We start from the raw sequence: 13,954 nt of genomic DNA, 5'->3' as shown, positions 1-13,954 counted from the left end.
ATCAGAAAAGCAGTGACAACATCTCTCCCCAGATCACACCACCTTGGAAGCACTGGAAGTCTACAGAATCACAGAACTAGCTGTGAACACAGTAGAGAAAAAGGCTTGAAGCATGGGAGAGTGACCCTCTCCACCTCCATCTCAGCCCAGATGTGCACAGAACCCAACCCGAACATAAAGTTCAAAATAAAGAAAAAGGCTAGAAAAATGAGTAAACAACAGCACCAACGACAACAAAGAAATACCGTTAGTAATCACAACTGGGACTGGGTGATAGGACAATCCCTAAAACAGAAGCAGAGAGCAGAAGGGATTACAAACCAGAATCCAACAGTATGTTCTTCACGAGACACAAATCTAAAACACAAAGGGCTGGAACAGGAGTAGCAATCATGATCTCAGACAAAGCAAAAGCAAAAACAGACCTAACTTAAAAACAGAACAGGGAACACCGCATCTCGCTAAAAGGTACTATGGACAATGAAGATCAATATTAATTATATATGCACCAAATGTCAGGGTATCCAAATTCTTGAAGAAAAGGTTAAATGAGTTACAGGAAGAAACAGACAGTACAATTATACACCACTGGGGGACCTCACGTTTCCCCTCCCAAAACTAGATAAATCTAATGATGAGATAAAGAAATGAATATAATTTTAGAAAAGTTAGATACGATAGAGCCCTGGAGAAAATTGGGAACAGAAAAGAAGTGTACCTTTTATAGCTGTATGTGGCACGTCATTAAAAGCTGACCATGTATTAGGGAATAAAAATCTTACAAATGAAGAAAAGCTGAAATACCAAGTGCCACTTTTTCAGACTGTAAGGCAATAAAAATAATATTCAACAGAGCCATAGAAGCACAGATCAAAAATTAATTGGAAGCTAAATAATCTAATACTAAAGAAGGAGTGGGTCAAAGAACAAATCACAGAAGCAATAATTTCATTAAAAAGAATGACAACAATGAGACAACAACACAATTTGTGGGAAGTAGCTAAAGTAGTATTTAGAAAAAAATTTATATCTCTAAATGTATATATCAGTAAAAGAGAGAAAGAGTAGATCAATGAATTGGGCATGCGACTTAGAAAAAAATTAGAAAAAGAACAAATTAAAAATCCCCAATTAAACACCAAAATAAAAATCCTAAAAATCAAAGGAGTGATTAATAAAATTGAAAGTTTAAAAAAATTGAACTAGTAAAACTAGGACCTGGTTTTATTTTAAAAAAATAAACCAAAACAAGAAAAGTAAAATGAAGAAATAATTAGTTAATTTGATTTTTAAAATGAAATTAGAAAACTACATTACCAGTATAAAAAAATGAAAAGGGCAAAAGCATCACCAATGAAGATGAAATTAAAGCAATTATCAGACTTTTTGTCCAATTATATGCCAAAAAAAGACAATCTAAATAAAATGTATGAATATTTACAAAATTATAAATTAACCAGATTAACAGAAGAGGAAATGCTTAAATAACCCTGTCTTAGAAAAAGAAATTGAACAAGTCATAAATGAGTGCCTTAAGAAAAAATCCCCAGGGCTATATGGATTCACAAGTAAATTCCAGAAAACATTTAAAGAACAATTAACACTAAAACAAACTTCTTGAAAAAAGTAGGTAAAAAGAGTCTTTTTATGACATGAATATGGTTTTAATACCTGAATCAAGGAAAGGAAAAATGAAGAAAGAAAATAACAGACCAATTTTCTTAATGAATACTGATGCAAATTTTAAAAAAATACTAGTAAATACTCTAGCAATATATCGCAAAGATCATACTCTATGACCAGGTGGGATTTTAAGCAGAAATGCTGGGTTAGCTCAATATTAGGAAAACTATAAGCATAACTGACCATATCAATAAAAATAACAAAAATCATATGATTATATAAATAGACAGAGAAAAAGCTTTTGACAAAATTCCATCCATTCCTATCAAAAATACTAGGAAGTATAGAAATGAATGGAGCTTTTCTTAAAATGGTAAGGAATATCTATCTAAAACCAAGAGTCAGCATCATCTGTAATGGGGATAAACTAGAAGCCTTTCCAATAAGATAAAGAGTGAAGTTAGGATGTCCATTATCACTATTATTATTCAATTCAGCATATAATATTCAGAAATGCTAGCTATAGCAATAAGAGAAGAAAAAGAAATTGAAGGAATTAGAAAAGGCAATGAGGAAAGAAAACTATCATTCTTTGAGGATGACACAATGGCATACTTAGAGAATCCTAGAGAACCAACTAAAAAATTAATTGAAATAATTGACCACTTCACCAAAGTTGTAGGATATAAAACAAATACACATACATCAGCATTTCTATTTATATTACCAACAAAGTCAGCAGCGAGAGAAAGAGAATTCCATTTAAAATAACTGTAGAAAATATAAAATACTTGAGAGTATACCTGCCAAGACAAACCCAGAAACACTTTTTGACACAAATAATGTCACATCTAAACAAATGGAGAAATATTAATTACTCATGGGTAGTCTGAGGCTATATAATAAAAATGACAATTCTACCTAAATTAATTTACTTATTCAATGCCATACCAATCAAATTATGAAAGAATTATTTTATAGAACTAGAAAAAATAACAAAATTCATATGGAAGAACAAAAGGTCAAGAATATCTAGGAAATACATGAAAAAAAATGTGAAGGAAGGTGGCCTAACAGAACCAGATTTCAAAATATATTAAAAAAAACAGTAATCAAAACAATCTGGTATTGGCTAAGAAACGAGAGGTGGACCAATGGAATAGATTAGGGATACAATATGTACAATATATACTGTATACAATATACAGTAATAAATGTCCTCAGTAATCTGATGCACAATAAATGCAAAGATCTAAGCTTTTGGGACAAGAACTCACTACATGGCAAAAACTGGAAAACAGTTCAGCAGAAACTAGACAAAAACCAACATCTCACACCATATAACAAAGTAAGGTCAAAATGAGTATATGATTTAGACATACAGAGTGACATCATAAGCAAACTAGGGCAGGGGTGCAGAACATGGAAAAAATTATCTGTCAAATTTAAGGATAAGGAAGCATTTTATGACCAAAAAAGAGATAGAGTGGATCAAAAGAGGTAAAATGTCTAATTTTAAAAACATGAAATTTAAATTTTTGCACAAACAAAACCAATGTATGTAGACAAAATTAGAAGGTAAGCAGGAAACTAGGGGGAAATTTTTACAGCAAGTTTCTCTGATAAAGGACCCATTTCTCAAATATAAAGAGAACTGAGTTAAATTTACTTAAAAAAAAAGCCATTCCACAGTTGATAAATGGTCAAAAAATATGAACAGGCAGTTTTCAGAAGAAAAAAAAAATCTATAGTCACATAAAAAACACTCTAAATCAATATTAAGGACATGCCAATTAAAATAGCTCTAAGGTACCATACCTCACACCTATCAAATTGGCTAACATGACAGAAAAGGAAAATGACAAATGCTAGAGGGGAATTGGAAAAATTAGACACTAATGTACTGGTGGTGGAGTTGTGAACTGGTCCAACCATTCTGGAGAACAATTTCGAACTATGCCCAAAGGGCAATTAAGACTAACCTTTGACTCAGCAATAAAACTATAAGGTTTGTATCCCAAAAAGATCAAAGGAAAAAGGAAAAGGACCTATATGGACAAAAGTATTTACAGCAGCTTTTTGTGGTGGCAAAGAATAGGAAACTGAAGGGATGCCTATCAATTGGGGAATGGCTGAACAAGTCACGGTATATGATTGTGATGGAATACTACCGTGCTATAAGAAATGATGAAGGGAATGGTTTCAGAAAAACCTGGGAAGGCTTACATGAACTTGATGGAATGCTAATAAAGTTGCCCCCAGCCTCAATATTCTAACTTCCTTGTGGGCCTCACTGAACAGCAGGCATGTCCTGATTTGATCACACAACTTCTAACCACATCACAGGCCCCCAGACTCCATATAATCACTGCTTCTAGCTAGCCATTGCCCCCAGATCCAAGTCACATATTTGAACAGGTGTGCTCTTATACTCAACTACAATCACATCACCCATTTAGCCCATCCATCTTGACCAGACAAGACCACAGCACCCAGCCAATCAAGAAAGAAGGCAGCATGACCAGGATGTCTGAGGACCGAACCATAGAAGGGACCCCTCCACTATTACCTAATTTCCTGACAAACCCCTCCTGCCTTTTTAATAGTCCTGTTTCCCTTATGAAATTGTATCTTTACCCTATAAAAATCCATCTTGTTCTCTCTGTCTTCTTGGAACCTAGACTGCTTCTGAGGGGCTTCGATCCCCAATAAATGCCTATCCTTGGATCAGAGGCAGTCTGACTCTGACTTCTTTGAGATAGTGCTGCCACAACAGACAGCGTGAAACTGCAGCAGTGTCTGGCACCCCTGGGTGGGCACAGGCCCAGCTCCCAACAAACCGACGCACAATGAAGTGAGCAGAAGCGGGCAAACATTATATACGATAATCCAATATTTTAATGATAATCAACTAGGACGGACTTAGCCACTCTGATCAATACAAGATAACAAGATTCCAAAGTGCTCATGATGGAAAATACTATCCACCTCCATGGAGAAAAATGATAAATTCTGAGCACAGATGGAAGCATATTTTTACTTTATCATTTTTTTTGAAACACGGCTAACAAGAAAATATATTTTGCATGACTCACACGTATAACGAATGTCACATTGTTTGCCTTCTCAGCAAGTGAGGAAGAGATGCGGAAGAGAGAGAAATCTGAACTCAAATGCTGAATGGTTAGAAGAGAATTTCTGATTTAAAATTCAAGGCTTAGCAGAAACTTTGAAAAACACAAGAGAAAAGAAACACAAAAAGCAAATATAAATGAGCCATCGGGAAAGACTTTTATAAAGATCAAGTGGTTGTATTCCAATGGGGAAGCGCATGTAGTCTAAGAATTGTAATGTCAGTAGGGATCACAGAGCGAGTCAGATAAGATAGAAGGCCTGGGAGTGACTTTTGTTTTACTTTGATTATATTAAACAGAGATATATTAAAAGGACATACTCTCTCACTCCCTTCCTCCATCTAAAAATGCAATGGAGTCTGATCCTTAGCAAGGGATATAGTGACTTATATGATCCTGGGACACTCACCAAGTTTCAAGGGCCCTGACTCCACATGGGTAAGCCTTCTGACGCCCTTAGGTGACCAGGAAGCCATGTGAATACAGTCAGAAGCTACCAGGAAGCTGCATCAAGGGAGATGCAGTTTGAGCCTTGGACCCTGAGCCAATTAAGTCCTAGGTACACCTTTGTCATTATCAAAGAAAAACTAGCCTAAACCATGTTACAGAGGAAAAGGAGAACTTTTATAAATAATGGTCATATTACAAAAAGTGAGATCTAATTTAAAAAAAAATTGATTCTGAGACAATTTTTTATTTTTATATTAATAAAAAGGTTGCTGAAGAAAGTTTTGTTAAATCTTTCAAATTATCTCGGGCAATTGACCCAAATTTGGAAGATACCTAGTTAAAAGAGTTTTAGGAACAGAATTTGCTCTATCTTATAAAAAATTTTTATACAATAAATCAACAATAATTGCAGAAGGATCTTGTGCTCTGACATAGTTTGTGAAAACCTGTCTATTCCCTTCTCAAATGTTCATTATCAATGCTCTCAATAAATATGTAGATTACTTTTGTAAAGCTTTTATATTGCTGGGAAATTTGCTTGATAAGCTTTTGTTGTTGATAATAAGGTGCATTATTTTTTACACAGCATTTGGCATCCTTTCCTTCATCAGATATGTTGAGAATCCTTCAACGTTCTCCAAATGTGCTGTAGTAACATAGATAGATCTCCTTGGTGCGAACCTGTTTTATTCCAGCTGGGCTTCCTATTATTTCATTTAGTGCTATGCCTAGTCCCTCATGCATTGCACTAGAGACTGACTATGATATTAGAGTTCAAGCATGGTAATTTGCTACAATTTACAAAATAATCTGCTACAGAAATCTTAACAGATCTTTTCCATTTTATGTCACTTCACTGTTTTCCGGTCTCATCCTTAAATGCTCTTTGGAATGATATAGTTTCATTGGGTCTCTTGATAATTTTTCTATTTCTCCCTCTACTGCTTCTCACTGGTGTATGAGGTAATACTGATAATCTTCCATCACCCTATTCTGTAAAATTTTACTTGGAAACTTAATTATATATTCAATTTTCCATCTCTCCACTTAGCAAAGAGTTAGTGTTTCTTAGATAAAGTAGCTCCTAGGCTCTCTTGTTCTTATCTGCACTTCCTGTGTCCAACATCTACCTCCCTTCTTGAAGAAAATATTCATGATACATATATGTGAAGATTCTGTTTAGTTCTGCAAAACTTTGGCATTTTGTAGAAATTCCTGAATTGTGTTTTCCAACATAATTTTCACTTCTCTTGCTTAGGTACACCTTTATACTGAAGTAATTGAACATGAAAACATACGCTGATTTAAACTGGAACATCCTGAGTTCTTCATAGAATTTCCCTGCTTTGTCATCCTCTGCTGTAGATGTGAGTGGATGAGTTGTAATTTATCTTTTTTGTAGTCTTTGTGCAAACACTTTTCTAATGAAAACCTTATATGAGATGACCAAACACCTGTGAAATACTTTTTGTTGTTTTTGGCCCCATGACATAAACCAATTCTTCCAACTCCTTTATTAACTTTTCCAAAGAGAACCTGTGAGCTATCTTTCAATTTAGCTTTAACTTTTTTCATCTTCTGATTTAATTTATAGTGAAAATGTCACTTGACATGATTCAGTTCCTCCAATAGTATGTCTATTCATGGTCACTGAAGAGGGGATCTCACAGTTAGGATATCATTAAGTTAAACAGTAAAGCAAATGTTTACAAATGGTATCTCTAGCCATACCACCACTATCCCTGCAGAAAAGGACCAAAGGCCATTTTGTGTCTCTGTTTCATAGATTTCCAAGGTCAAAGAATCCATCACTAAAAGATCAAATTTATATTTATTTTAAAATTAAGAAAGATTTTAAAAATTAAAAAAAAAAGAGCAGTACTGTTCTAAACGGAAAAGAACAATTCAGTAGAGGTATATGTTTAGAGAAGAGGGAATTAAAGGGTGGGAAAATACTTCATTGGGTTTTTTTTTTAAGAGTCAACAAGCATTTACTATAGGCCTGACATGTCAAGTTTCTCCTTAATTCTCCATATTGGGTGCAAGGCACATAGGAAGGATGCTCTATATTAGGTACAAGGTAGAAAGCATAAGATTAATTTTGACACCTCCAACTATTTTTGCTTGTGGTTTTTTTCTCTGAGCTAAGGCAAACTACATTAAGCATGATATAAAAATTTTTCTCATTATCAAAATATCACACATACCAGTAATGAATCTTTTATAAAGCATTCTATCTCCTCTGGAAACTTTCTGTGCCTAGAGAGTAAATTTTCAAAAAGATGCAGTGTTGCTTGTTCCAGGCTGGGAAGGTGACGAAGCCAAAGGGAAAGTACAGCTGATTCAGAAAGGACTATCTTCTTCCTTTAATGAAAAGAAAAAAAATATACATATATATATAGTACATGCATATTACACACATATATGTATATATAGTACATGTATATTACCCGCATATATGTATACATAGTACATGTATATTACACGCATATATGTATATATAGTACATGTATAACACACATATAGTACATGTATATTACACACATATGTATATATAGCCCACATATATCACACACATGTATATATAATACATGTATATCACACACATATATGTATATATATAGTACATGTATATTACACACATGTATAGATCTATTTTAAAAGAAATCAAGTCCACAAAAAGTTGACAAGTTTCCAAACAGAATCATTCATAATGAACTATAAACATTTTTTCTATCCTTAATGAACTTTTACAACGCCCTCAATTAAATGAGTGTCCATTATGCTGGAACCTCAACTTACCAAAGAACTTTACAAAGAAGTAACACCAAATCCAGCAATACCACTTCTAGGGCTAAATCCCAAAGAGATCAAAATAAAATGGGAAAAGAACCCACATGTACAAAAATATTCATAGCAGCTTTCTTTGTGGTGGTCAAGACTGGAAATTGAGGGGACGCCCATCAACTAGGCAATGGCTGAACAAGTTGTGGTATATGAGTGCAATGGAATACAATTATGCTGTAAGAAATGATGAACGGGCAGACCTCAGAAAGACCTGGAAAGACTTATATGAACTGATGCTCAGTGAAGTGAACAGAACCAGGGGAACAGTGCATACAGTAATAGCCACAGTGTGCGATGACTGACTTTGATAGAGTTAGCTCTTCTCAGCAATGCAAGGACCTAAAACAATTCCAAAAGTCCCTTAATGGAAAACGCCATTCACATCCAGAAAAAGAAATATGGAGTCTGAATGCAGACTGAAGCAGACTATTTTCTTTTTTTGTTTTATGTTTTTCTTTCTCATGGTTACTCCCATTCATTCTACAACATGACTAATATGAAAATATGTTTAATAGGAATACTAATGTAGAGCCTATATCAGATCGCATGCTATCTTGAGGAAGGGGAGGGGATGGAGGGAGAGAAAATTTAAAACTTATGGAAGTGAATGTTGAAAACTAAAAATAAACAAACTTAATAAAAAAAGAAGTAACACCAAAATTTAGTTCAACAAAACGAGTAAAGGATGGTATGTTTGGGAGAGGAAGAAGTACATAAAATAATATGTAAAAAGACTACTTTGCACAAATACAGCAATAATTGTTTTTGGGAATGACTGAGTCAGGAACATAGTAACATTATTAACAATAAAAAGCAAGGCCAAATATTAGGCATCTGTCTGCATCCCTGGCAATATCACAATTATCAAAAGAAACCCACTAGCTAATGGAATAGGGGTCAGTGATACCAGGGCACAATTTATCCTTTTTCTATTAAGGTCCAAGTATAAAAAAAATGTCTGATATGATGGGACTGAAGAGTCAGATTCTATTAAGATAAACAGAAGACCTTGACCCAAAATTTACTTGCCTTCATGAAAGGGCAGTGTCTACAGCGATGTTCAGATCTAGAGTAGTTTGGAATGCAAAGGTGCTGATGCCTCCAACAATCAGGGGAAGCTCATTTCAGATAAGAGGTTCACTTGATACTCACTCTCCCAATCCCTTCCTTCGTATTTGCATACTCTTCTTATAATGCAATCCAATAATGAGATAATTAATTCCACCCATTCTTCCTTCTTTTTACAGGAGTGTATTTTATCCTTTCTTCAAACCCTTAGAACAGACCCAATCCACTCACAGGACCTTTGTTTTTCTTTTTTAACTCCCTAAAGTTCTGATGATACTGTTTTGCTTTTCCAGTTACTAGAAAGTTAACACAACATCATCACAGAGTCCCTTCCAGTTGTTAAAATAAATTGAACAGTCTAGGTTTCTCTCGACTCTAGCATTTGCATTCCAAATTTCTACTCAGCTCTAGGTCTTTTCAACAGAAATGCTTTAAATTCCATTACATATCATTTTTTTTTCCCTTGAAGGATTATTTGCAGAATGTTATTCATAATTGTAAGTCTTTGTCTCTGCCATTTTGGAACACTGTATTCCAAGATCTCCTTTGTTTACTGTAGCCACTAGCAGATCTTGCATGATCTTAAATGGTTGCCAGTCTTGTGTGATTTTAACTGGTTTTCCTTGGTACTTTGACAGCTTTTATCTTGAATACTTACAGTATTTCTTTCTTTGACATGAAAACTCTATTTTGGTTATGACATTACTGATATCTTTCAGAGTTGGAGGGACCTCACTCTGTTCAACATATACCAGAAAAAAATTTTACTCTACAATTTATGGGACAAGTGGTTATTCTGCTTTAAGACTTTCAATAAGAGTGTTTTCTTTTTCAATAAGGGTAAGTACACTACTTTCTGGAATAATGGTTTCACTTCGTGATAGAGACATCATAGATTTTTTCTTTATGTTAAGCTAAGCTTAAATCGGCCTCTCTGTAACTTCTTTCTGTTGCTCCTAGTTCTTCCCTCTAAGGAAAAAAACAAAAAAAATCTTATCCCTCTTTTGTATAAATCCTTTATGCACATTTGAAGACAGTCTTCATGTCTCCCTGAAGTCTTCTCATCCTTATTTCCTTCAGTCAAGTCAACAAACTTCTATTAAACTTACCATGTGCCACGAACCGGCTAAGCAGTGGGAATAAAAAGATAAATGGAAAGAAAACAAGTCCCTTATCTCAAAGAGCCACAATTCTAATGAACGAAAGACAACACATGAAGTTGAAAAGTGGGAGACGGGGAGGAACTGAGAAAGAACCTGTGCCTCAGTGAAGAAGCATAGGAGGAGAAAGTCCAAAGAGTCAGGAATAGAGCCCAGAAAAAAATGAGACATGGTTGGCTTGTCTGCTTTCCTTAAAATAGAAATTCTCAGAGGAACAATAATCAGAGGAAGGGGGTCACAGGGAGTGAACTTCCAGGTGAGAAGGTAAGGGTTGAAATTTACTTCTAAGTTGAATACCAATCATCAAATGGTATGAACCTGAGGACTTTCACTATCCTGGCTTCTCTTTTGGGGATATTATACCCTACCTCATTCCCTAAACAAAATGTGCTGTTCAGAGCCTAACATAATAATCAAGACCTGAGTCTGACCAAGCAGAGTTCACTGAGACTATCGCCTCCTTATTTCAAGAAGCTACAATTCTTTTAATGTAGCCAAGATCACACTGGGTTTTTTTTTTTTAATTGCTGTTTCACACTATTGATTCATATTGTGCTTGCTGTCCATTAAAATACTCAATCTTTCTTAGACAAACTTCTGTTTAGCTTCTTTTGTACTTATGAACCAAATTAAAGGCTTTATTCATCCTTATTAAATTTCTCCTTAGTATATCTGGCCCAATTTTCTGGACTACAAAGATATTTTTATCTCCAGATTCTATCATCCATAGTATTTATCTATCATTCCTAGACTTATGTCGACTGAAAATTTGAAAAAGAAGCAATCCATTCAAGTTATTAATTAAAAATCTTAAACACTACAGGGCACAGCAAAGATTCCTGGGATCTCAAATGAAGACCTCCTTGAAAACTTACCAACTGATTAAACACCACTCTTTGGGTTCAACCATTCAATCAGTTCAAAATACATCTAACTGTATTAACATCTAACCCACATCTGACTTTATTTTTTTGTATAATATGACATATTCTGTCAAAAACTATGCTAAAATCCAGGATTTTATAGGATTCCTCTGATTTATCAGTTTTATAAACCTGCCAAAAATGGAATCGCAGAATATAAGATGGGTCTCAGCATAACTCTCAAAATCCACCACCTCAAATTAATAAGTATCGCACCAGAAAATGGTTATTCCAATTATCGTAAGAAGATAAAGAGGTATACCTTTACACAATATAAAACCATCTCCTCCCCCTCTATCATTGACACAGGGTGTTAACTCATCTGAACCTCATGATGATCCTGTGTAAGCGGTCCTATTATTATCCTTATTTTATAGACGAGGAAACTGAGATACAGAGAGGTTAAATGACTTGCCTAGGGTCACATATCGAATACATATCTGAGTCAGAATTTGAAGTGGATAGACTGCCTGGCCTGCAATCAGGATCTGGCCTTAGACATTTATTAGCTGTGTTTCACCTAACCCTGTTTGCCTCAGTTTTCTCATCTGTACAATGAGCTAGAAAAGTTAACGACAAACCACCCCACTATCTTTGCCAAGAAAATCCCAAATGGAGTCACAAAGAGTCAGAAAGGACCGAAACAACGGAACAACAACGATGATGACTTATGGAAAGAATTAAGAATCACAGAATTGAGTTAAGAATTTATCCCTACCCTAATCCACCTTGCATTCCACATACACCAACCTTAGCAGTCTTCCTTGGGGACTTTAAGTGGATTTTAATACTATGTCCTCATGACAGCGAATCATCCTGATCTGTCATGCCCACCCCTTAATGAGGGAAGGGAGAGTGGTATCCTATTAAAGAGCCTGAACAAAAGGACAAGGAGACAAGACCCAGTAGTGCTGAGCATGTGTCAGAAGGCAAAGGGGGAAGGAAGCGGTGGTAGAAAAGTTAAACCACATGGAATTTTCTTGTGACAGGCAGCCAGCCAAGCGCTCAACTACTAACTTGTAGAGGGCCTGAAATCATCTACCATCTGGGGATGTGGACAAGAAAAAAATGTGATCCCGTGTTTGGAGAACGGATGATATAACACTATTTTATGAGAAGACAAGGGATGGAGAGCTAAGAAACCATTAGAGAAACCACTTGAAAACATAAAGCTCTCTAGCTGTTTGGAAGGCGTACTAGACAGATTAGAAGCCTGATTCCATACTACTTTACCTGGAAAAAGAGAAGGCAAGAAAGGTGTGAAGAACAAAAAGGACACGAGAGTGCCCTGGGGGATAAGTCAAACTCACAAATAGGAAAAAGAAGCAGGGAAGGAGATTCAGACAGAAAAAAGAAAAGATAAGTAGAGGGACAGGAAATGGTACAACATGATAAAGAAATACAACAAAAAAATGCAGGAAAAAATCTCCAATAAAAAACAAAACAAGATAAATATTGTTTATTCTTCAGAAATAAGAGATGAATTGCAAGAAACTAAAGAATGTGAAAAAGGAAAATTAAAAGAGAAAGGACAAAAAATAGGATTGTAAGCATGGTTGAAATGAATTGATATAAGAAAAAAAATATTCACTAAAACAAATAAGAAAGAAGGTGAATAAGAAACTATAACCAAGAATCTTTCCAAGACAGTGGAGACTCTGAGAAAAAGAATGGCAAGTACACAAGTAAAAAACACAGATCTAGTTTTCTAGAAAACTAGAAAAATACACAGAGAACTACAGCAATTGAAAAACCATATGAACACAATTTAAAGCAGTGACCTTGAATAAAGGTTATGCTAATACAATATGAGGATCATTGGTCTCTCAGAAAAACAGAATGAAGTGAAAAACCTGAACACCATGCAATAAGAAATAGTTCAAGAAAATCGCCCAGAAGCATTTAAAACTGACAATACAATACTGCTGACAGAATTGTTGATGGATTGATAGAACCCACAGACCGTTGAAAGAAAGAAACCTCAAGCCTCAATGACCAAATAAATATGTTTAAACTTCAGAATTTCAACGTCAAACAACAAATACTGCAAACAACCAAAAGCAAGGTTATCTATGTAAATCAATTTGAATAGCTCAGGACTGCTATGTCTATGAAAAACCAAAGAAGGTGTTGGAACATGTTGTTCCCCAAAAAGGAGACTGGAAATGCATCACAGAATAATGTAAACTACAAAGCTGATATGACTGAAATAATATGGGAGCATTCATTCCGTATCATTCCTCCAAAAGACTCCAAAGGCGAAGAGGTTGTTTGATATGCAAACACTTTAAATGGGTGAAACAAGGTATGAATAAAGTTTAAAAAATTATATCAATTCTCTCATAATTCTGGGACTGCAAAGGTTATCTTTTAAAACTTTATACTAATTGAAAGACAAAGAAAAAAAGAAAGCTCAAAAAGGGAAAAAAGATCTAAGAGGGATTAGGACTGAAATCAGGATGGAAATGAGAACTATCAAAATAAAACAGACAAAATAAAAAGACAAATGAGAAAGAAGGCAATTAAGAAGCTATGACTAGAATCTCTCCAAGATAGTAGAGGCTCTAAAATGGAGAGTGGCAGACAGGGAGATAAAGAAAAAAGGAAAAGAGAAAAGTAAACTGATAATCCTAGGAAAAAAGTAAACATTCATTAATAAATGTTTCCTTCCTTCCTTTCTTCTTTCCTTCCTTTCTCTCCTTCATTTCTGTGTGAGTGAGGGCAGATACTCAGTGCAGCTGGGTACACT

At 34.9% G+C, this 13,954-nt stretch overlaps 1 protein-coding gene across 1 annotated transcript in view; it reads right to left on the bottom strand.

The window, feature by feature from the left end:
- The window catches only part of FANCC (FA complementation group C), a gene marked incomplete in the record, with an annotated part of 210,394 nt that overhangs the window by 49,276 nt on the left and 147,164 nt on the right, over positions 1–13,954 (bottom strand). The window contains 1 exon segment of the mRNA XM_036734518.1: positions 7,415–7,571. Coding sequence (XP_036590413.1) covers positions 7,415–7,571 — 157 coding nt within the window.

The sequence above is a fragment of the Trichosurus vulpecula genome, chromosome 1, assembly GCF_011100635.1.
Source record: "Trichosurus vulpecula isolate mTriVul1 chromosome 1, mTriVul1.pri, whole genome shotgun sequence".
Taxonomy (NCBI): Eukaryota; Metazoa; Chordata; class Mammalia; order Diprotodontia; family Phalangeridae; genus Trichosurus; species Trichosurus vulpecula.
Note: the sequence above shows the minus strand (reverse complement) of the source record. Positions and strands in the feature narration are given on the sequence as shown.